Consider the following 25,412-nt stretch of genomic DNA (forward strand, 5'->3'; position numbering starts at 1 on the left):
ACCCCGGCCGTGGATCAACTGAGCAGCTTGAAGTACATGTAGCAAAAGCTCCCGGTGCACAACCTAGAAATTGTGGGCTCCACCTTCACCCCTGTCCGTTTCGATCTGGATGGTTATTGTGCAGGAGTGCGGTCGCGTGATCACTACTGGGTGATGCACGTTAAAGACTCCAAGCTAGCAGACTGCGATGGCTCAATTTCTTATCTGCAGGGAGAAACCATGCTCCGATCGGGGTTGGCTAACTACCCGTTGTCTAAACATACGCGCAAGACAATTATTTTTACAGTGGTTTCTGTCTGCATCACGAGAGAATAAAAAAAAAAGTTTAACATATGTGCCACTGCCTGGGTGGTGCATATACAATCAAATTTGTAGCCTGCGCGAACATGGGTTGCTCAAGCGTCTTGAATAATTCTATTTGTCTCGTCCCCTTTCCGAATGTTGCTAATTTTAATAAGCCACGTTGTTTTTATTGTACTTTTTCCTTCTGGGGTACGCGAAAAAGCGTCTCAAGGCTCGTCCGCTTCGCGCTCATAAGGTTTTCGGCTCTCATTTTGCCACGTACAATTTATTCAACTGTGTTCCTGTACTCACCCAAAACTATGAAGGGTGGAACCAACTTAAATAGCGAATATTGGGTCATGCTAGCTTTGTTGTGGTTTCACCAATTTAGGCACCAGCAGTCCCTATAATGTAAGAAAGAAGCTTAATAAAAAAAACGAGGTTGAAAGATAACATTTTTTTGTTTAAAATGCCTAGTCTTTAGTATGAAAGTGAACATCACGTTTCACATGCTACCTTTCTTACGTCCTTCTACGCCCCTGTTAACGTTAGCTCTCATGCCAACAAACAGCGGCCTACAAGAACGTCCCAGAAACCTCCCAAGGTGCTCGAGGATAATTAGAAAGCAACGCATACACACGAAAGAGCAAAACCTCACCCTGCCCAAACACGCGAAACATCTTCCCAACTTCTACACTCCCTACCATCATAAGCAAACACACACGCATAACGAAAATCTACCGGCAAACGAGACCAACCAACTAACTTGCAGGCTCGCCAACGCGAAAGCTCGGAAGAGGCAACTGTCAACCAGCGTACTCTCGCCTATTTGTTCTGCTCCTGCGAGGCACGCCAGCGGCTCATTTCGCGCGCAATCCCACTGCCGACTCTTACTCCGCGCGGGAAAACGAGCTTTGTCTATCCACCCCCACTTTATCCTCGGCACCCACCCGCCCGCCACCGATGCGTCGCCGGCATTTTTCCAGGTGAGCAACTCGCGCCGCCTGCATGTCTATGTTCTCTTCGCGAGCTCCTCCTCCTCTTCCTTCCTTCCCGTCCTTCTTTTCTTCTTCCCAGCCGAACACCCCTCAAAGCCCACAAACTAGCCCACTCGCTTACTCTCACACGTAGACGACAATTCATCGACAACGCGCCGCGAAAAAAAAGAAAAAAAAAAAGAAACACTCGTATATATATATATACGCTTTTGCTCTCAGCAGCAGACACGTAGAAACTTAGACTCCTAAGCACACACAAAAGCCGACAACCAAACGCACGCCTGCGCAAGAATGCTCTACTGTGTTCACACCTAATCTTGCAGTGCGGTAGGAGCTATGAGTTTGCCGGACCAACGAACCGACCCCCTTCCATCACCTGACTCCTCTCTCTGCTAGTGGATGTGGTAGAAAGCTTCATCACGTGACGAAAGGTAGACGCACCACCGCTCCAACAAGCACGTAGCTTCCATCCCACTGTCAGCTTAGTAAGGAGCGTAGAATAGTACGTATGCACGGGCCGAGAACGGGAGAGAGAGACGAGCCTCTTGTGTTCCCTCGTCGGTAGTACGACTTTGGCAACCGGTGGCTTCGAAATACCCCCCCCCCCCCTTTTCCCCAAATCTCTCTGGACGGAGACAAAAGCCACGGCGCCCGCAGTGCGTCTCCATGGAAACAGGACTAATGCGCAGCAGCCCAGGTATGCATAAGTGGGACGTGGGGGGTGTGTGTGCGCGCGAGCGAGAGTCGGGAGTGGACCAGAGCCAGCCCTTGCAGCCGACAGAGTCCATTATACCTGGTGCGGGTCGTGGAAGGAAGGCGAACGGCGCGGCGGCGTGGCCGGCGGCGCGCTGCGTCTACCCAAACAAACCGCCGACACCCGATTTGCGTACGAAGCCAGCGGCGCCGAATTTCCTACGATGCGAGCGCAACCTAGCTGAGTTTGTTCGTCCCGTCGAGCGACGGGACCGATATCGTTGCTTCACCATTGTTTGGCGAGGCCTGGCATTGGGCTCGTCGAGCCAGGCGGCGTTTTAGAGTTTGAGTTTCGTTCGTTTGAAATTCGTTATGGAGCCCGTCTGGAAATTTAGAAAACAAAATAGAAAATAACACTGAAATTAGGATTGCTAACGAGATTCAGTTCGGCATGCCGATTTAAAGTGTCCGAAAAACTGCGTGTGAAATTCAGTGAAGGCTCACACAGCTATAGTCACAGATCGCTTAAGAAGGGCAGAGTGTGGCGAATCCCCAATGTCTTATTACTCCGCAACAAACGAGACATCAGCCTATAAGAACGCCGAATAAAGAAGCAAGAGATTTGACCATAACTGTTAACCGTTTATTTTAAGTTATCGGTCACTATAATCAAGGCCGGCTGGGAAAACGGTCCGAATTATAATTTTTTTTTAATATGTAGTCGAGGGAGTTTCGATGCTACAGTGATTTATTAGAATAGCTTTTTTCATATAACAACTCTGAGTGAAGGAAACGCATCGATAGTACGAATCGCGTCAATGTCTGCAGTGGCTTATCGCTGCTGTTGCGAGATGCTGTTGATCGGCATCGCCCTGTTTTTCTGAGCAAACTCCGACAATAGTCGCAGTCCACATTTTTGGTGTGGACTATGATTACAATGTATTTGAATCGAAATAAACCTCTATTTTGTTTTTACTCACCTCTAGATATTGGCACTTGCACGACCTAGAAGGAACGCGTGTTCCCTACTTAAAGATTCGGTTTTACTGTTATCTTGAGTATAAAGTATAACGAGGTCAATGTGACCTTGCCAAGTCAGTCTCGCCCCTGCTCCCTCCCGAACATTCTAGGTAGAATAATCAAGGTAGATAAGGAGCTGACCGAGGCCTTGCCGATTCCTTCTCGGTGTTTCGCTCAAGCTACCCGTCACGTCGACGCTGCGACGCCCGTTTCCGCTTTTCCGACGCTCAATCTTTCTTTCGTTTCTGGCACAAGTTTGCCGATTAAACCTTTATTTTCCGTTTACACTCCTCGAACCTTTTATAATCTGCGACAATAAATTTCCGTATCGCACAATTAAAATAAACTCGATCCCACACAAAAAAAAAAAAGGAATTTCTGGAAACAACAACCGGTGTGGGGCTCCCGTTATACAAATAAGCATTATAACATGTGTTCCATGCAGAAACAGGAAAGTCAGACACCTTTGTCGTTAAGCTATTAGGAGTGTCTCATGCGCTTAAACCGGAGTAAAATATTTCCAGTAAAGGATTTTTTCAATTAATATTATTAATTGGGAAAGCCGAATTGTGAACTTTTCGGCTGTTTGGCTGCTTTCAAAGACACACCAAATTGTTTTTCAAATCTAAATTGTTCGTTTTTTGTTTGCTCTTTAGATATGAGTAAAAATATAAACTTTGTGTACCATAACCCTAGCCTCAGCAGCGTGCTCAATTGGCCAGACACAGATGATCGACAATATCAGGTTTAATGTTTGATTGCAGCCCGTTACCATCAAACCAAATGCAATCGGGAAATTTCTAGCAAGCCATATATTCATGCAGAAATAAGCAAAAATATCACAGGGCGCCATATAAGGCACATGCTTTGTTATGAGAATATATCATACCCCAACCTCCCCGGTGCGAGGTTTTACAACTTATAGAGTTGCTGAATCCAAAATCATATAATTCAAAGGTATTTTCATCTAACCTTTCGGCGGCATAGCGATATCTTAACACCAAAGCGGGCATTATGCTGACCAATAAAGAACTTAAAAAATAACTATACAAATACACCTGAACACAGAACTCCGGCCGAATAGGAGCGATAATGACGTCACCTATACACAAAGACAAACCACGCGAGACCATAAACCTACCGCCGCACCTTTTGAAATAAAACAACAACAAGTATAATGTATATGGTAGGTGAACATGATAGCGGGTGCAGGTAAGACATCCCAGTTTTACCCGCACATTGACGAGCGCGGGGTTTCCGTTTTACGATGTCCCAGCTCCAAAATACCACGGTCCACGAACGCGCGCACTCTATCATACCTACTCTCGTCTGCTCTCATCCAGCGTCCACGCTTCCAGTCGAATAACCCCACCGCGCGCGACTCCAAGCCCCAACATGGGAACAAACTCTCCGCTAAAAGCTAGAGTGTGGGGGGAATCGGGCTCTACCGCTTCCCTCCATACTATATCCTCTAGTGGACTGAGAACGAGTTGGCGAATGAATTGGCGGGATGGCGCCGAGCCGAAGAGGGAGACTGTACAGGGCGACTGGTCTACTCGTAGCCCTGCGGACGACAGTGCGGGGCTTAATGAGTCCGAAATGAACGCACATCACCCCACCCTGGGTCCGCGAACTTGGTGAGGAGATCGTAGTCCCCGCCGCCTCTCCGGTCGTCCGCCCCTTTCCCCTCTGGGCTGTAATCGCGACCCTCCGAAGAGAGGGAGGACAGAATTGCGCTGCCCCGAAAGTAGAGCGTGAGGATACGACCGTAAACTCGGCCGACAGGAAGAGGGGGGTGTAAGCGAATGCCTCTTACAAGTCGTCCGCATTTATAAAGAAATTAAAGACCCACCTCTCTTTGTTTTGTTCCTTTCGGTCCAAATGTCGCTGTAAAATGTTCTTGTAGCTTCTTGTTTTTTAAGGGAAGGGGAGGGGAATGCCCAGTAGAAATTTGCTCATGTTCTGGGCCGTCGTTCGCGTTGAACGCAGTATGGTGTTGCCCTGTTTCTTAATGATACACGTTTTGCATGGAAGAGAAACGGTTGGCCTCTAAGAAAGCCAACAGCGGCGCTTCGGAAATTATTATTTGGTGCTCCGTACCTGGCCCTTCGCACGTGGTGGTTATTGTTTTTTAATATTTTATTGTGACAACATATTCGTACACACATGTCGTGCTTCCTCTAAAAAACGCTTGGTCAAAAGGCTTTACAAAGATTAAAAAGCGGCAATCCCAAATTATTTATTACACGAGCAATTAACTCTCGAAATATGTCTTCTTGGTGACCCTGTTCGCAAGACGAAGCACCCACTGTTCATGCCTAATACTACTAAGGAAGTCCACAGACACAGACGAAATGCGTCAAAAACATGACCTCAAAAAACACAAAAAAGGTGGAACTGCAATGCACATAAAGCTGAAACAAACTATAAAGTGGTCTTATTACCAAATACCAAGACCAGTCAGACATTGATGATTGGAGGTGGTATTGGTTACCTATCACGACCAAAAACTTTCTTGAAGTTTCGTTAAGCTTGCTTTCCTGCATGGACACCGTAGTTGTGGGAAAGCAGACATCGGGCTTTTACAGGGAAGCTGTATGTGACTCACAGGTCTAATTTCTGGAATTTCTTCGCGTCGCCGTCTTCATGGAAACACAAAAGACAAATACCCTTCAGCGATTGATGCTAAACGTGCATATCACGCATACAATATACATCACGGCATTTGTTTTAATAAAGAACGACCACAATATAAGCATCCGAACCACATAATTGATGATAGGCACTCCTGATAACCATGCGAACAAAGTAGCGCTCACCGCATACATTTCACGGTAAAAATTAGAGAGTTTTAGAATAGCGCACGCTAAAGCTATGCGTACGCAAAGAACAGCGTCGTCGCCACTGCGCATACGCTGAACGCTAACCACGTTTAGCGCTTTGGGTGCGCTATTTTAGCGTGAGCTATTTCTCTGACATTGCGTGCGTATGCAAAGAGTCTTTGCGCTCCTCCAAGGAGGATTCGTGATGAAAAGATGGCTGAATCAAGATGAGCGCAGTTGAAAAATGGCGGCTCCCAGGACCATGTCTGCGGCCGCTTCGGCGGCGTCGTGAGTGCGACGTCGGCGACATTCTTGCGAGTGCAAATTTCAATGCGAGACGAATTGCACTCGGTCTGGCAACGATCATCGGCAAATTGATGCTTGCGACGCGCGAACATTTCACGGCGAAGGTACGAGGCGCGAAGGTCAGTACACGAGACCTCTCTTGCCGAGGCGACGCAAGCGGACACGACCAGTCGACCGCTCGCGTCGCATTCTCGTGTTTAAACAAATCTAAAGTGTTACTCTGGACCCAAAAACCTGTTTTTTCTCAAGTTACAACATTTTGTGTGTGAAGTAAAGATTGCGACTGTATCTTGGTGGCGTCGGAAGCGCGAGATTCTTCGGCTTTTGTGTCGCAGCAGAGAAAGGCTATTCTAAAACTCTCTTGCGTAGCGTGCGCCAACGCTAAATTTAGCGCTAGCGTGCGCTAAAATTGCGTACGTTATTTTAAAACTCCCTATTACTGTTGCGCAAGCTGCCGCAGCGACTGCAGCTTGCGACGTGGAGAGTTACGTCACTAGCCTTTTATATATAAAAAGTTTGTGGTACAGTGCCTTTACTTTCTTTCGTCAATCATTTGATATAGACCCTTTTGCTGTTTACAAACATGAACTGCCGCTTGCGTCCCAAGGAACTTCCGGTGGCACCGTCTTTGCAAGCCTATTGAGCTTGCATATGTCACCAGTGCTAGAAAGCATGTTAAACAGACAACAAACTTGGAGATTTCACGAGGGTCTTCGGCTGTACAATATTACATCTTAGAGGAGGCAGGTTGGTTAACAAGAATACTCTAGACATTTTAACAAATCTCAAACTCCTTCGTTCTTTTGGCGTTCGCCTGGATAAATAGTGGTTACACGTTTCATCTACATTTCAATCAGCGCTGTTACGGTTATGTTGATAATGCAATTTATGCATCGGGGCAAGCAAGCTGGACAAGAAGGACGATAATAGCCCCTGGAGAAGGGGAACACGGGGGACGAAGGACAAACAAACATTTCCGAACACAGCTGTTAAGGTGACCTTTGTTCATTTTTTTTATAAACCGGAAGTTCTCTGGGACGTCAAAGAATGGAACACTATCTGGTGGCGTTTGTCATAAAAAGGGTCTACAGTGCGGTGAGCGACCATTGCAGGTGATACCACAGCTCATAGCGTGGATTGGAGCCACAACTTATTTAAACCTTGGTTTTCTGCAAGGAATATAATCCTCTTAACGCTCTCCTCTCCTAAGCTGCGAGGAGAGCCAAGTCGGGGCAAGTGAAAAGTGGATAGGATGTATACGTAAGAACAAGGCGGGCAAAAGTGGAAAGCGCGAAGTGTACGTCGGACTTTTTGGAGAATAGTCATGCTCGTTGGTTCATCGCCAGTCATGTTCCGGTATCTCTTTTTTTTTTTTTTGTAAACCAAACTTTCCACAAATCTTCTGTTCATCTTTAAAAAAAATTGTTATATTGTCAGAGTATCTTTTAAGCTACATGTAAAGCTTATTGAACTGGTCGTGACAGTCTGTTACCACATGTTGCTTTGTTCAAGGAATGAGTCAAGTATTCTATCCCCTAACAAGAACTCTGTAAATCTTGTTACGTCGATAGTAACTGACAGGATGATGACGACAAAGCGTCTCTTTCGAACGCCCGGCACCCAGCACGCGCTCGCTGCTGTTCGTCGTGCTTTGGATGCTCGTGCACTCTCGAGGCCCACGAGATGCCAAAACGTTATATGGGTAACAAGCTCGCGCTGGAGGCGGGACAAATTAAACTCCACCCGCTGTTCCCACTCCGTCAGTGACTATAATATTAGTTAATTTGTTTTACATTGGTCATTATTGTATTGGGGCCAACGCGTCACCTATACTTGCAACACTGGAACTAAAACATCGTTCAGATACGTCACGCTCAGAGATGGGTGACATGGAATCTGGTCTGACGCGTCACGCTGCAGTACTCGTGTCACTTTAAGCTATATATGATGCGACGTCGCAAGTGGCCACGACACGACAGATTGCACTGAACGTGAGAAACGTGGAAGTTTGACCACGTCTACTAGTTACGTGATCCAGAGAGCGGAGCGAAAGAATGGTAGCGTAAATTTGCGAAGTGTTTTACCATTCTGCAAACAGAGTTTACACAACATCGGGACTCACATCGGGTGGAGTGAAGACATCATAACGGTCCGCGTTCTCGTCCATCAAAGAGGCGGTGTCTCGTGCCATCTGGCGGAGGTAGTCAAGAACTCCGATCACCTCCTCGCCTTCTTCGGAGTGGCCTCCCCTGCCTGTTTCGTTGGAGTCGTCCTTGTCTCCCTGTGATAATCAGAAACGCACATTCTGTTATATCAGTGTTTTTATTCGATCATTCATACTGAATAACGACAATGACTGCATGGCGTCCAATAGTGCCATCGTCACGATGTACAGGGTTAGATCGAGAAAATTATAGCCGGTTTTTCGGCCCGCATAAATAAACTACTCATCCCAGAGAGCTGAAACTGGGTGAGAATGTGAAGCTCACTGTGGTGACGAAATTTAAAAGTTTGAACCGATGACGTTACATGAATCAAGAGATTAGAAAAATTACCCTAGCCGACGTCTACCTCAAACACAAGTTTGAGAGCGCAGGCACCCGTAGCACTTATTTCATTAAAGCTAAACTTGTCAGTTAGATATACGATATAGTTTTTCTTGCTGGCGAAAACTGTTTACTAACATAAATGCTACAGGCGCCCATAAACTCATATTTTGGTTTGATGAATGTTAGGCTTAGGTGAACGTTGGCTTATAGGCAACCTGCAATGCTCTTTGGTTTGGCGCTATCAAGCAACTGAAGCAAGAAACATTCGGTATGTCTGGGAATGGCGGCTGCATTGTTCAAACGTGAGCTATTGCTCTGGTGACGCCACTGTAGCCTAGTGTCAAAAACAAGAAGTACTGGGTAGACCAGGAAACCGTCATCGCATAGCGTGCCAGTACGGCGGAGGCTACGGCCCTGATGGGCTAATCGGAACGTGATTACGTATCTCCAAACTACGCTTTTATCGCAAGGAAGTATCAGGGCTTTCGCTGCGTCATGCTCCTGTACGTGTGTGTTGCGATCGTATACGTAGCATATCGAAGCCGTCGGCACGCAATGTAGGGCTTATGGTTCACCCTTTCCCAAGTCACAACGAGACAGGGTTAACCATGGGCTCTCCCTTTGCTGGAGCCACCTGGCTGTTGCCGGCTGGTTATAGAGAAATATAGTTTTTCTTTGGTATCTATTGATTCAAGTAACGTCATGTGCCCAAACTTCCGCATCGTATCACCACCACTAACGTCACACGAGCCGATAAGCCGGGTTGCATTTTCTCGATCTATAGGGTGTTTGAAATAACAAAGTTCGATCTCAAATGGGCCGTAAAAATGGGCGACTGAGCGTAGCAATCTAAACTTTTTGTCAAAGGTGTATTTCACAGGTTGCTTTTATATCAAAAAATTATAAAGCGTAGCTTCCTTTTTGTAAAAATATGGGGCCAAAAAACTTGCAAGGGTCAACGGCGGAAGGCGAAGCAGACGACTGAGTGGAGTGGCGGGGCGCGTTGGCGCACGAATTGAAAGATGGCGCTACCACCTTATCGAAACTGCTCGCGACGACCGTGCTCTATTAAAATGAACATAATATTTTTAATGTGTATTTGGTTTAAAAAATAAATAATAGGAGAAAAACTTGAAGTAAAACTTAATTAAAGGATAACGCGGTTGCATAAAGACGGCGCTCTTGCTGACGACAACTTTCGTCTGCGTGTCGCCTGCTTTCGCTGGTCACCTTCCGACACTGCTCCCAACATCATCTATCGATTCGTGCGCCAAACGCGCACCGCCAATCGACTCGGCCGTCTGCGTCACCGTTCCACGTTGACCCTGTCAAGTTTTTTGGCCCATTATGTTTACAGAAAGGGAGCTACGCTTTGTAACTTTACAAGATAAAACCGACCTGTGAAATGCACCTTTGACGAAGAGTTTAGATTGTTACGTGCAGGCGCCAATTTTTACGGCTCATTTTAGATCAAGCCTCGTTGCTTCAAACACCTTATATATCACTGGAATGCTCTTTATACCAACTTATATGCACACGTTGCCCCAAAACTTTACACAGAAGTAAATAAAGTGAATTTCCTCGCTTTTAATGGCGTTACGGCTGCACAAACGCCAACGCAGTGCGGAAGGACCAAGCAAAGTTATCCGCTGGCGACTGTAGTCAGTCTTTGCTGCAGTTTATCTTACGTGAGCCAAAAGTAGGTAAATTCCTATTTATCAAAGCCTTCTGCATAACAAAGCCTTAGTGCTGAATATTCGGCGTCACCTACAGAAGGCCACCAGTTAGGACAGATTGAACTGAATGGCTGCGTCAACGTATGGTTGAGGCCAATCCTTCAAACAATGGAACACGAGCCTGAGCCGAATCTTCTCATTTCATTTTTGTAAGAACATATAACCATATTATTGAGTACGCTTCTCTGTAACGCGAAATTAGAGCGCAGCTCTTCAGGTATGTTGATTTTATGATATACCGTGGTAGAGAATTTGAGGCAGAAATATATAAACATATATATATATATATATATATATATATATATTTTATCTCTCGAATTCACTACAACACCACATCACAAAATCAAGATACCTCAAGAGCTGCGCTCTAATTTCGCATTACAAAAAAGCGTAAACGTCTGTAATTCTTTTTTTTATCATAGTTTTACGACATTTACCATCGAAAATCCGAGTATACACATTCAGCACTCCAAGTGGTCTTCCAGGCACACGCCACGAGTCAACGCGAGTTTGGCCATTTCGCTTACTGCGTTGTTTCTGTACCGTACCGCGTACGCCAATGGACTAAGTATACATCCCCCACTGACCTGATAGCGCCTCTTGGCGGCTCTCGCCTTGAGCGCTTCCTTGAGGGCGGACAGGGATGCAGCGGCGGCCTCGGTATCAGCAGTGTCGTCACGTTCGCCCACAACCTCGCCAGAGGAGAGCTGGGAGCTTTGAGCGGCCGGAATCTCCAGAGGAGGAAAGAAGACCTCGTCCGCAAACGTGGGAGGCACGCCTTCTCTCAGGGCCATGTTCGGCGTAAACCTGGGGAGCAAAGGTGGTAAGGCCACGCGTTAGTTTGACGTGCACTGTGCTCGAGAACCGTTCCACGCCGTGAGTTTCACGCGTCCCAAGAGTCTCATCTTGAACGAGTTTGAACTTGCTTTCTTTGTTCGATGGCGCAGGTTCTTTCGAAATAAGTAGCGGAAGAGTTGGGCTGTACAACACTAGAGCGCACGACACTAGAGCGCACGACACAAGAGCGCCGACAGTAGAGCGCCGCGACGTTAGAGCGCGCGCCACTAGAGCGCCGCGACGTTAGAGCGCGCCACTAGAGCGCCGCGACGTTAGAGCGCGCGCTACTAGAGCCCCGCGACGTTAGAGCGCGCGCCACTAGAGCGCCGCGACGTTAGAGCGCGCGCCACTAGAGCGCCGCGACATTAGAGCGCGCGCCACTAGAGCGCCGCGACGTTAGAGCGCGCGCCACTAGAGCGCCGCGACGTTAGAGCGCGCGCCACTAGAGCGCCGCGACGTTAGAGCGCGTGCTACTAGAGCGCCGCGACGTTAGAGCGCGCGCCACTAGAGCGCACGACACAAGAGCGCCGACAGTAGAGCGCCGCGACGTTAGAGCGCGCGCCACTAGAGCGCACGACACAAGAGCGCCGACAGTAGAGCGCCGCGACGTTAGAGCGCGCGCCACTAGAGCGCCGCGACGTTAGAGCGCGTGCTACTAGAGCGCCGCGACGTTAGAGCGCGCGCCACTAGAGCGCACGACACAAGAGCGCCGACAGTAGAGCGCCGCGACGTTAGAGCGCGCGCCACTAGAGCGCCGCGACGTTAGAGCGCGCCACTAGAGCGCCGCGACGTTAGAGCGCGCGCTACTAGAGCCCCGCGACGTTAGAGCGCGCGCCACTAGAGCGCCGCGACGTTAGAGCGCGCGCCACTAGAGCGCCGCGACGTTAGAGCGCGCGCCACTAGAGCGCCGCGACGTTGAGCGCGCGCCACTAGAGCGCCGCGACGTTAGAGCGCGCGCCACTAGAGCGCCGCGACGTTGAGCGCGCGCCACTAGAGCGCCGCGACGTTAGAGCGCGCGCCACTAGAGCGCCGCGACGTTAGAGCGCGCGCCACTAGAGCGCCGCGACGTTGAGCGCGCGCCACTAGAGCGCCGCGACGTTAGAGCGCGTGCTACTAGAGCGCCGCGACGTTAGAGCGCGCGCCACTAGAGCGCCGCGACGTTAGAGCGCGCGCCACTAGAGCGCCACGACGTTAGAGCGCACGACAGTAGAGCGCCGCGACGTTAGAGCGCGCGCCACTGGAGCGCCGCGACGTTAGAGCGCGCGCCACTAGAGCGCCGCGACGTTAGAGCGCGCGCCACTAGAGCACCGCGACGTTAGAGCGCGCGCCACTAGAGCGCCGCGACGTTAGAGCGCGTGCCACTAGAGCGCCGCGACGTTAGAGCGCGCCACTAGAGCGCCGCGACGTTAGAGCGCGCACCACTAGAGCGCCGCGACGTCAGAGCGCGCGCCACTAGAGCGCCGCGACGTTAGAGCGCGCGCCACTAGAGCGCCGCGACGTTAGAGCGCGCGCCACTAGAGCGCCGCGACGTTAGAGCGCGCGCCACTAGAGCGCCGCGACGTTAGAGCGCGCGCCACTAGAGCGCCGCGACGTTAGAGCGCGTGCCACTAGAGCGCCGCGACGTTAGAGCGCGCGCCACTAGAGCGCCGCGACGTTAGAGCGCGCGCCACTAGAGCGCCGCGACGTTAGAGCGCGCGCCACTGGAGCGCCGCGACGTTAGAGCGCGCGCCACTGGAGCGCCGCGACGTTAGAGCGCGCGCCACTAGAGCGCCGCGACGTTAGAGCGCGTGCCACTAGAGCGCCGTGACGTTAGAGCGCGCGCCACTAGAGCGCCGCGACGTTAGATCGCGCGCCACTAGAGCGCCGCGACGTTAGATCGCGCCACTAGAGCGCCGCGACGTTAGAGCGCGCGCCACTAGAGCGCCGCGACGTTAGAGCGCGCGCCACTAGAGCGCCACGACGTTAGAGCGCACGACAGTAGAGCGCCGCGACGTTAGAGCGCGCGCCACTGGAGCGCCGCGACGTTAGAGCGCGCGCCACTAGAGCGCCGCGACGTTAGAGCGCGAGCCACTAGAGCGCCGCGACGTTAGATCGCGCGCCACTAGAGCGCCGCGACGTTAGATCGCGCGCCACTAGAGCGCCGCGACGTTAGATCGCGCTCCACTAGAGCGCCGCGACGTTAGAGCGCGTGCCACTAGAGCGCCGCGACGTTAGATCGCGCCACTAGAGCGCCGCGACGTTAGAGCGCGCGCCACTAGAGCGCCGCGACGTTAGATCGCGCGCCACTAGAGCGCCGCGACGTTAGATCGCGCGCCACTGGAGCGCCGCGACGTTAGAGCGCGCGCCACTGGAGCGCCGCGACGTTAGAGCGCGCGCCACTAGAGCGCCGCGACGTTAGAGCGCGCGCCACTAGAGCGCCGCGACGTTAGAGCGCGCGCCACTGGAGCGCCGCGACGTTAGAGCGCGCGCCACTAGAGCGCCGCGACGTTAGAGCGCGAGCCACTAGAGCGCCGCGACGTTAGATCGCGCGCCACTAGAGCGCCGCGACGTTAGATCGCGCGCCACTAGAGCGCCGCGACGTTAGATCGCGCTCCACTAGAGCGCCGCGACGTTAGAGCGCGTGCCACTAGAGCGCCGCGACGTTAGATCGCGCCACTAGAGCGCCGCGACGTTAGAGCGCGCTCCACTAGAGCGCCGCGACGTTAGATCGCGCGCCACTAGAGCGCCGCGACGTTAGATCGCGCCACTAGAGCGCCGCGACGTTAGAGCGCGCGCCACTAGAGCGCCGCGACGTTAGAGCGCGCGCCACTAGAGCGCCACGACGTTAGAGCGCGCGCCACTAGAGCGCCGCGACGTTAGATCGCGCTCCACTAGAGCGCCGCGACGTTAGAGCGCGTGCCACTAGAGCGCCGCGACGTTAGATCGCGCCACTAGAGCGCCGCGACGTTAGATCGCGCTCCACTAGAGCGCCGCGACGTTAGATCGCGCTCCACTAGAGCGCCGCGACGTTAGAGCGCGTGCCACTAGAGCGCCGCGACGTTAGATCGCGCGCCACTAGAGCGCCGCGACGTTAGATCGCGCTCCACTAGAGCGCCGCGACGTTAGAGCGCGCGCCACTAGAGCGCCGCGACGTTAGATCGCGCGCCACTAGAGCGCCGCGACGTTAGAGCGCGTGCCACTAGAGCGCCGCGACGTTAGAGCGCGCGCCACTAGAGCGCCGCGACGTTAGATCGCGCTCCACTAGAGCGCCGCGACGTTAGAGCGCGCGCCACTAGAGCGCCGCGACGTTAGATCGCGCTCCACTAGAGCGCCGCGACGTTAGAGCGCGCTCCACTAGAGCGCCGCGACGTTAGATCGCGCGCCACTAGAGCGCCGCGACGTTAGATCGCGCCACTAGAGCGCCGCGACGTTAGAGCGCGCGCCACTAGAGCGCCGCGACGTTAGAGCGCGCGCCACTAGAGCGCCACGACGTTAGAGCGCGCGCCACTAGAGCGCCGCGACGTTAGATCGCGCTCCACTAGAGCGCCGCGACGTTAGAGCGCGTGCCACTAGAGCGCCGCGACGTTAGATCGCGCCACTAGAGCGCCGCGACGTTAGATCGCGCTCCACTAGAGCGCCGCGACGTTAGATCGCGCTCCACTAGAGCGCCGCGACGTTAGAGCGCGTGCCACTAGAGCGCCGCGACGTTAGATCGCGCCACTAGAGCGCCGCGACGTTAGATCGCGCTCCACTAGAGCGCCGCGACGTTAGATCGCGCTCCACTAGAGCGCCGCGACGTTAGAGCGCGCGCCACTAGAGCGCCGCGACGTTAGATCGCGCGCCACTAGAGCGCCGCGACGTTAGATCGCGCTCCACTAGAGCGCCGCGACGTTAGAGCGCGTGCCACTAGAGCGCCGCGACGTTAGATCGCGCCACTAGAGCGCCGCGACGTTAGATCGCGCTCCACTAGAGCGCCGCGACGTTAGATCGCGCGCCACTAGAGCGCCGCGACGTTAGATCGCGCCACTAGAGCGCCGCGACGTTAGAGCGCGCGCCACTAGAGCGCCGCGACGTTAGAGCGCGCGCCACTAGAGCGCCACGACGTTAGAGCGCACGACAGTAGAGCGCCGCGACGTTAGAGCGCGCGCCACTGGAGCGCCGCGACGTTAGAGCGCGCGCCACTAGAGCGCCGCGACGTTAGAGCGCGAGCCACTAGAGCGCCGCGACGTTAGGTCGCGCGCCACTAGAGCGCCGCGACGTTAGATCGCGCGCCACTAGAGCGCCGCGACGTTAGATCGCGCGCCACTAGAGCGCCGCGACGTTAGATCGCGCTCCACTAGAGCGCCGCGACGTTAGAGCGCGTGCCACTAGAGCGCCGCGACGTTAGATCGCGCTCCACTAGAGCGCCGCGACGTTAGATCGCGCTCCACTAGAGCGCCGCGACGTTAGAGCGCGTGCCACTAGAGCGCCGCGACGTTAGATCGCGCGCCACTAGAGCGCCGCGACGTTAGATCGCGCTCCACTAGAGCGCCGCGACGTTAGAGCGCGTGCCACTAGAGCGCCACGACGTTAGAGCGCGCGCCACTAGAGCGCCGCGACGTTAGATCGCGCTCCACTAGAGCGCCGCGACGTTAGATCGCGCTCCACTAGAGCGCCGCGACGTTAGAGCGCGTGCCACTAGAGCGCCGCGACGTTAGATCGCGCGCCACTAGAGCGCCGCGACGTTAGATCGCGCTCCACTAGAGCGCCGCGACGTTAGAGCGCGTGCCACTAGAGCGCCACGACGTTAGAGCGCGCGCCACTAGAGCGCCGCGACGTTAGATCGCGCTCCACTAGAGCGCCGCGACGTTAGAGCGCGGCGACGTTAGCGCGCGCGACTCAAGAGCGCTGCGACGTTAGCGCGCGCGACTCTAGTGCGCAGCGACATTAGGGAGTTTTAGCAGACCGTGTTTCCAACTCCGCTACGAAGAAACCGCCTCTGCGCCTGCATGCCGATGGCTTTCGCTGTAGAGTTCCGGGTAGCGGAGGGGCTTAGCGGAGGGGAGCGCCCGTCACCAGAGCGCACAGCCAGTCCAGCGCGAGTGGCCCGACCAGACCGACCACTTGTTCAGGAATCGCGTGTTTTATGTAAAATTGGCAGAGATTTATGCTGCGGAATTCAGCAACGACACTGCAAAATGAGTCGACGAAATTTTTGCGTGTGACAAACCAAGAAGTGTTACAAAAAGCTGAGAGCAGAAAAAAAAACACATATCTGTAGCGTGCATTTTCGCAGAAAAAGAACAATGCAGCTGACCTAGCTTCATTAGTTCTTTGAGTTTGTATATCACAGATTTGCAGAGGTTTTCCTGTTTCCGTCAGAAGACTGCAAAGATCTGCATCCGATAAAATTGCGCTGAGCTTTCCTTCGACGAGTGTTTTACTGATACATTTTTAGCGGTGAGCTTTCTTCTTTATACGGACATGGACGTCAGAATACCATTGAAACTTATGCAAGGGACGTCTAAATAGCCACCAAATAGATCGGAGCCAAAATGTCTGTCAAGAATAGACCAAATATAGCAAAAAGTAAACTATTTATAGTATATCCGAGAGGCGCATTGCAGCACTGTGAACAAATCTTAGACTCTCTGCTCCCCTCAACTGCAAACTTTCCCGGTACTATATACCCCAGCCCACTCCCCTGCCTTCTTTTATCTCCGATCTCAGTAAACAATTGGTTAGAAATTTTTGAGTCACACCCGTTTTATTTTTATTTTTTACTAATCAATCAAAAATCACCAATGCTTCAATCCGATGAGTCGCACAATTTTGTTTTGTCTGTGGAGCCGCGGGTACATCACTCATTTTGCGGTGTTCGCTCAACTGGGGTGCGCTCTCGCGTCGCGCGCTCAACTGGTTGTGCGCTCTCGTGTCGCGCGCTCAACTGGTTGTGCGCTCTCGTGTCGCGCGCTCAACTGGTTGTGCGCTCTCGTGTCGCGCGCTCAACTGGTTGTGCGCTCTCGTGTCGCGCGCTCAACTGGTTGTGCGCTCTCGTGTCGCGCGCTCAACTGGTTGTGCGCTCTCGTCTCGAGCGCTCAACTGGTTGTGCGCTCTCGTGTCGCGCGCTCAACTGGTCGTGCTCTCTCGTGTCGTGCGCTCAACTGGTCATGCGCTCTCGTGACGTGCGCTCTAATGTCAAGCGCGCTACTGTCGCAGCGCCCTCGTGTCGCGCGCTCTAACGTCGGCGCTATAGTGTCGCGCGCTCAACTGGTTGTGCGCTCTCGTGTCGCGCGCTCAACTGGTCGTGCGCTCTCGTGTCGTGCGCTCAACTGGTCATGCGCTCTCGTGACGTGCGCTCTAATGTCAAGCGCGCTACTGTCGCAGCGCCCTCGTGTCGCGCGCTCTAACGTCGGCGCTATAGTGTCGCGCGCTCAACTGGTTGTGCGCTCTCGTGTCGCGCGCTCAACTGGTCGTGCGCTCTCGTGTCGCGCGCTCAACTGGTTGTGCGCTCTCGTGTCGCGCGCTCAACTGGTCGTGCGCTCTCGTGTCGTGCGCTCAACTGGCCATGCGCTCTCGTGATGTGCGCTCTAATGTCAAGCGCGCTACTGTCGCAGCGCCCTCCTGTCGCGCGCTCTAACGTCGGCGCTCTCGTGTCGCGCGCTCAACTGGTTGTGCGCTCTCGTGTCGCGCGCTCAACTGGTTGTGCGCTCTCGTGTCGCGCGCTCAACGGGTTGTGCGCTCTCGTGTCGCGCGCTCAACTGTTTGTGCGCTCTCGTGTCGCGCGCTCAACTGGTTGTGCGCTCTCGTGTCGCGCGCTCAACTGGTTGTGCGCTCTCGTATAGCGCGCTCAACTGGTTGTGCGCTCTCGTGTCGCGCGCTCAACTGGTCGTGCGCTCTCGTGTCGCGCGCTCAACTGGTCGTGCGCTCTCGTGTCGCGCGCTCAACTGGTTGTGCGCTCTCGTGTCGCGCGCTCAACTGGTTGTGCGCTCTCGTGTCGCGCGCTCAACTGGTTGTGCGCTCTCGTGTCGCGCGCTCAACTGGTTGTGCGCTCTCGTGTCGCGCGCTCAACTGGTTGTGCGCTCTCGTATCGCGCGCTCAACTGGTTGTGCGCTCTCGTGTCGCGCGCTCAACTGGTTGTGCGCTCTCGTGTCGCGCGCTCAACTGGTTGTGCGCTCTCGTGTCGCGCGCTCAACTGGTTGTGCGCTCTCGTGTCGCGCGCTCAACTGGTTGTGCGCTCTCGTGTCGCGCGCTCAACTGGTTGTGCGCTCTCGTGCGTGTCGCGCGCCCAACTGGTTGTGCGCTCTCGTGTCGCGCGCTCAACAACTCGTGTCGCGCGCTCAACTGGTTGTGCGCTCTCGTGCGTGTCGCGCGCCCAACTGGTTGTGCGCTCTCGTGTCGCGCGCTCAACTGGTCGTGCGCTCTCGTGTCACGTGCTCAACTGGTTCTGCGCTCTCGTGCCGTCCGCTCAACTGGTCATGCGCTCTCGTGACGTGCGCTCTAATGTCAAGCGCGCTACTGTCGCAGCGCCGTCGTGTCGCGCGCTCTAACATCGGCGCTCTACTGTCGCGCGCTCAACTGGTTGTGCGCTCTCGTGTCGCGCGCTCAACTGGTTGTGCGCTCTCGTGTCGCGCGCTCAACTGGTTGTGCGCTCTCGTGTCGCGCGCTCAACTGGTTGCGCGCTCTCGTGTCGCGCGCTCAACTGGTTGCGCGCTCTCGTGTCGCGCGCTCAACTGGTTGTGCGCTCTCGTGTCGCGCGCTCAACTGGTCGTGCGCTCTCGTGTCGCGCGCTCAACTGGTCGTGCTCTCTCGTGTCGTGCGCTCAACTGGTCATGCGCTCTCGTGACGTGCGCTCTAATGTCAAGCGCGCTACTGTCGCAGCGCCCTCGTGTCGCGCGCTCTAACGTCGGCGCTCTAGTGTCGCGCGCTCATCTGGTTGTGCGCTCTCGTGTCGCACGCTCAACTGGTTGTGCGCTCTCGTGTCGCGCGCTCAACTGGTTGTGCGCTCTCGTGTCGCGCGTTCAACTGGTTGTGCGCTCTCGTGTCGCGCGCTCAACTGGTCGTGCGCTCTCGTGTCGTGCGCTCAACTGGTCATGCGCTCTCGTGATGTGCGCTCTAATGTCAAGCGCGCTACTGTCGCAGCGCCCTCGTGTCGCGCGCTCTAACGTCGGCGCTCTCGTGTCGCGCGCTCAACGGGTTGTGCGCTCTCGTGTCGCACGCTCAACTGGTTGTGCGCTCTCGTGTCGCGCGCTCAACTGGTTATGCGCTCTCGTGTCGTGCGCTCAACTGATCAAGCGCTCTCGTGACGTGCGCTCTAGTGTCAAGCGCGCAACTGTCGCAGCGCCCTCGTGTCGCGCGCTCTAACGTCGGCGCTCTAGTGTCGCGCGCTCTAAGGCGCTCTCCCGAAGAGTTGAATATGAATTTGTGGCGGAAACAACTGTCCCGGACCCGAAGATAAACTTGCAGAGCCCTCGTCGGTTCGAATTTCCGTAAAGGTCCGTCCGTCTCAGTCGTGGGATAAAGAACAAACACCCGAGCTCGGCGTTGGCGCGTGACGTCCCGCATGGTGACGACGCGAAGCTTTGATCAACTGCGTTCGACGGACTACAGTTCGAAAAGCTGCAGATAAACCAAAAACAATGCAACAAACGGTCCTTGCAATGTTAACGGGTAATTTTAAATGTGGAAAGAGTTTAGCAAAATTGTGACAACCACTCAATCAAGCCACTAGACTTCTGTAAAAAGAGTCATAGCTTGGGAATAAACGTAATGACGTTTAAGAATTTTCAGTTATTTAGGAACGTTTCAATGCCTCGGTAGTTTTTACTATTTACAGATATTTCATGACATTAGCTCATATGTTCGCGTGTGCTTATACCAGATTGTTTGCTTGGAAACTTCGAGGTAGGGAGTTATTGCTGACGGTGTGCCCTGTTGGATAATTTTGAGGACTTGATTTCCTAACTTGTCGACGAAGCTTCGTGTGTTCACACTTATGTGTCTTAACTCTCTTAGAAATTGGCAAAAACGAGCTTTAATAAAAGCAATTACGCCCAACTAAAGCTGTTATGTTTAGATCGAAGTGACTGATTGCGATTGATGGTATCAAGACCTAGTCTCGTTATTCATTCACTTCATTCATTTGTTTATTTTTCGTGCTCATGAACGGCGGGTAGCCTAAGTACTGATGCACATAGTCAAATAAGCACACACAAGAAATCTACAGCACTTCCAATATAATATATATTATGGGAGAACAAGAAATAGGAAACAGTTAAATATCAGCGATTGACCGCCTAAAGGCTTTAACACTTGAGTTGAAAATGTCGATGCTGGTTGTACTGAACGTGTTATAAAAATGTTGGATGCGGTTCAAGGGACTGGAAAGGTTGATTGTTTGAGCTGAGAAAGTGGAATTTACCCTCAAAAGCCCTCGCTGGTGTGAGGGGTGAACAATCAATGCGATCATGAACACATTTATTCAAAAACATTAGATCGCGCTCAAGTCTTCTCGAGCTTAGTGTAGTACAACCACATCGTCGTAAAATCATGTTATACACATAATAAACACTCTGGCCAATGTAGCGATCATAAATAATACGAAAGAAACGTCTCTGCAAGGTTGCTATTTTTGCCTGGTTTGCACTACCAATACATTTCCAAACAACAAAATTAAATTCAACCTTGCTACGTACTAATGAAAAATACGAAATGAATATACAAGCTGACGAATGGAATTCACGCTTTATTCTCGAAATAACGCCTAGCGTCCGATAGGCAGCATTTGGCTCGGCGGGAAGTAAAATGTACCAATGAGTAAGTTTCAGTCAGAAAACGTTATTTCCACCCAGACAGATTCATCGCTAAATTCAAGGTAAAATCTCCATACCGTTTGCAAATGTTTTTAACAGCAATATTATATTTAATGCTCTTGAAATAAAACTGTTACACGCTTCAGAATTGTCATCTCATTCTTGACGCTTACAATCTACTATAACTACAAACATACGTCAAATGTTGTCGAGTTTCGTGCCAGTTACTCTCATTAAATTACTCCTATAAAAAGAAGAAGGCGGTGTGGTCAGACAAATTGAGACTTAATACCTCGGTTGTCTAGTTGGTTGAACATTAAAAAAAATATTAGCTCGGAAGATAACGGACAAGGGAAGACATGACAAGCGCAGTTCTTGTCCGGTCCTTTCCTCCCTTGTCCTTTTTATTTCGCGCTAATATTTTCATGAATTGATACTTACTGACTAGCGAAATGCTATACACTCACCACCAGTCAATCAGTTTTGATGTTATGTCCATGGCTTCTAAAAGCCATTAGTCTGCTAACAAATGGCATTCCACGCTGACTGCAAATATGTTTTCAGAAGCAAATCCATAATGCAACGGAATGATCTGAGTCCCGTATCAAAATGTGAGTGGCAGGTGGAAATATTAGAACTTTCTCGTTTGTTTAGAAGAATAAATAAAGAAACTAGCGCTATTCATTCTTATGTTATGTAATTGTACAGGCTGAAAATTAGAAAAAAAAAGTAATAGGACTAGAAATGACGAAAGAAGGAGATGTTACCCGTATACAAGGGATTAGATATCATCAATCGCCGGTCTGAGGGAGCATTATATACGTACGTTTTCATTACATCCCCCAGCACGACAAATGAACAGATTTACTCGTACATGAAGGTATCTTTCAAATCCCCTTTACCCCTATCGTGCCGACCGGCTACTGTTCGAGAGGAAATATTAAAATTCGTGCCCTTGTATCACCTGTAAACCTTTACAAATGCATAGCAATTATATATAAGTTAATGAGTGAACTTTAAAAATATTTCAGGGTTCACAAATATCCCAGTTGTGAAGAATAACTGCGCGTACCTCGGCAAGATAAAAAAAAAAGTGTATCAAAAGTATCAAACAAACGTAAAAAAGCTCGAGGTACACCTAAGCATTTTTTATGAGTTGTGAATGCGAAAGCATGCAAGCCGCTCGTCCGCCCCCTTTGTCGTCTGCTCGTCCGCTCCCTTTGTCGTCTGCTGCGTACTAGCGCGCGCGCGCTTCGGGATCTCGGAGGACATGGCGCAGCGGCCAATGGGAGCCCCATCGACGGGCGCCAGCCAATGGTAGCGAAGGCGAATCGCTCCTATTGGGATCGCGGAAACCAGGAGCCGTTTTCGCGCTTCAAAATGATGACGTCAGCTCACTCCATAAGACAGTCAATGCATTCGCATTAATAACAAAATCACGTTATTTTTCCAGAAGTATTTTATAACCCTCCTTTTATGACTTACAGTAAAGAGCCACAGTATTGTTAAATTAAAAGGGGAAAAAACTGCTAGCATGCACCTCCTTTATAGTGGATTTGGGTGTGTGCTCTAACACTACGACTGAAAATCGCAATGAATGTGGGTATGTGAAGTTGTGCTTTTGCAACTGGGACGTGCATTCGCCCTTTTGCTGAAGTCGTGTGTGTGCACGGCTGGACTGTGCTTCTGTTCAATATTTAAAGATACTTTTTAACTGAAAGAGGCAAAAAGCGGCAGCTAAGTGTGAAGTGTTTCTAGGCAGTACCGGCTTCGATGGTAGCCTTTCTCTAGTCGGCTCTTGTTGGTTGTCTAAAAATATTATTCAATCATCTTTAGAAAATCGAACCGATCCGGATAATAAATTACGAAGATCATGTGATGCCGGCGAAAAGCGTAGAAGGTGTCTACACTTCCTGGCCAACGGCGAATACAACACTTCAGTTGATAACGTTTTCAACAAAAGATAGTAGAAAATCAACTATGTAGGACAGCACACTACGCTATAAATGCTTTAGAGCATATTAAAAAAAAACTAACTTAAGATCATTCCAATACGTGACATTTAGCGGGTGCTATTCGTTTCTTAGTGTTAGAGTTCTCCTTTTATTTATTTTTAAAAGCGACGAACATGCACCCACTGGGCTGTGCGGCTCTAAACTTTAGAATTTGATATCGCCATGCATGCTGTGGCTGTATTACTTTCATTTAAACAATAGGGAAAGTCTGCATGACCGTAGTCCAACTGTAAGCCAACCAATCAAACCAACACCACAACCAGCCGCAGTCCAACCAATAAAAAACAAAACTTCAATCTTTCATTTAAAAAAAGACACAAAAAGGCCGCGACAGACAACAGAAAGTACCACGAAGAGGAACAAGGGCGGAAGGCGAAATCAAAGTCGAAGCCAGCCCAGCCAGGAACGAAGCCCTAACCGAAGCCGGAACGAATCCAATAGAGGGCCGGGGGATGAGGGAAAGACACCCGTCGGCTTGGGTATCCTCCGGGAAAATTGCCTTTCCTGGTGCGGGGGAGGTCTCAAATGTCGAGCGTCTCCCGCTCCGCTCGTTTCCTGTTGCCGCGTCGTCTGCGTGAAAAGCAAGCAGCAACCCAGCCAGCGAGCAAGGAGGTCCCCCCCCCCCCCCCCCCCCCCCCGAAAGGAGAGTGGTGGCCAGCAGAGGAAGCATCTAATTCGGCTCCGAGGAATTCGCGAGATTAAAGGGACAACGTTTGCTCAGGCACGCTCCGGGGACGTGAATCCTCCCTCCTCCCCCTTACCGCCGACGTCGTCTCGAGGAGTCGGTTTTCCGCCCGACAAGGGACCAACGACACTGCCACTATACCTTCTGCTGTCCCCGGCTGTCTCCTCAATTCTGCCCCGAATCTGTTATTCTGTGTGCTGCGACTGTTTCTCCGCTCACGCCTTCTGATTCCGTGTCTGTGCACCGTTCTGGCGGATGCTTATCCGTAAAATAAAAATTAAAGAAAGATCGCTACATATTGCTTTTATCACCAATGACCTCTAATGCATGGAATGCATTATTTGGAGAACGATAGTTAGAGCTGGCCTAAAAGGTATTTAAGACGCGTTTTGAGGAGAGAAGAATAATTTAATAATTATTGCTTTATTCCGCTACATTTAGCAGGAACACCGTATTGCCCAGCTGTGGTTGGAATGGTTAGTGGGTAGACCTAATGCTAGCTGCCTTTGTTTCCACTGCTCTCGTCGAACGGGTTAGAACGCGGAACGCCGGCGTCAGGCGTTTGGCTCCTGCATTCAAACGCGTCCCATTATACCATAAATATTTTTAAAAAATCTTTATTAAAAAAAAGTCTCATGTTTTTGAAAGGCTTTCTTGTGCCCATATGGGTAGTCTCACTATACGATACTGAGAGATTAAGCAACAGAGGGCGCGGCTTGCAATGTTTACGTCGCTTTGCTTCGACGCTCGCAGCGGCCATTGCCGCCACCTTATAATTGACAGCGGACCGATAATTAAATAAACGGTGATTCGACACGCCCCCGCTTTTCTTAACCTCTCCGTAAGGAGAGGGGTTTTGTTTGTTTGTTTTTGCCCCGAAAGAGCCAACGTATCTGAAAAATGAGCTCCTTTAGGCTACGTACTGAGACCAGCAAGATGATGAACGGCGGCGAAAAAGTTGGTACACTTTGTTGGAATGTGTATGCACTTCAAAAACTGAGGGATGGCTCCCACGCAGCGGCCTCGATTCGTGCCGTTTTCCAACAGCAATCTGACAATACCGAATTGATGCGAGCGTGTTGTGAATGGATTACCTTAATCTTAAAAAAGATTCGGCGTCTGTCCTTCTTTGAGTTGTTTTTTGTTCTTCTTCCACATTGAAGTAATCTGACAACAGTCTGGACCGTGCATCTAAGATAAAAACTACTTACTGGTCTGAAAACTTTAAGGTTTCCCCCTTAGAAAATGTATAGTCACCACAACCGGTGCTTATTCCCGTAAAATAAATTATGGGACGTCAACAAAAAAAAATCGGAACCACGTTTATAACCCTTGAAGGAATTTTTGTTTTAGACCTTCACGCGACGTTTTAATTCATCCTTATTCATATAATCTTTAAGTCTCACCACAAGCGGTGCTTATTCCCGTAGGGCTAAAAAAAGTGAAGAAAATGAGACATTAAAAAGAAATCGTGAAACACTTTGATAACTTTTAAATATGTTAAAGCCTTCACGCACACGCAAATAAGGTGTAGTGTGTGTAAATTTGTTCCCTTACTTGATAAATGCTATGTCGTCAGGACTGAGGTGATCCAGCTCCATGGCTATCTCGTCAGACTGAAAAAGAAAGATATAAGATTAGGAAAGCTTTAGATTTCATTACACCATTTTTTTCTGAGGCACGGCAGACTGAATGTTTC

General features: G+C 51.3%; 1 protein-coding gene across 1 annotated transcript in view; it reads right to left on the reverse strand.

Annotated features, from left to right (window-relative positions):
• LOC8025016 (receptor-type tyrosine-protein phosphatase N2) overlaps positions 1 to 25,412 on the reverse strand; it is a 542,301-nt gene that overhangs the window by 496,865 nt on the left and 20,024 nt on the right. The window contains exons 4-6 of the mRNA XM_042294236.1: positions 25,271 to 25,329; positions 10,981 to 11,213; positions 8,244 to 8,398 (exon numbers count right to left, since the gene is read on the reverse strand). Of these exons, the coding sequence (XP_042150170.1) occupies positions 8,244 to 8,398; positions 10,981 to 11,213; positions 25,271 to 25,329 (447 nt within the window). The remainder of the gene's footprint in view (positions 1 to 8,243; positions 8,399 to 10,980; positions 11,214 to 25,270; positions 25,330 to 25,412) is intronic.

This window comes from Ixodes scapularis, unplaced genomic scaffold (assembly GCF_016920785.2).
Source record: "Ixodes scapularis isolate PalLabHiFi unplaced genomic scaffold, ASM1692078v2 PGA_scaffold5__190_contigs__length_132052651, whole genome shotgun sequence".
In the NCBI taxonomy this organism is placed as follows: Eukaryota; Metazoa; Arthropoda; class Arachnida; order Ixodida; family Ixodidae; genus Ixodes; species Ixodes scapularis.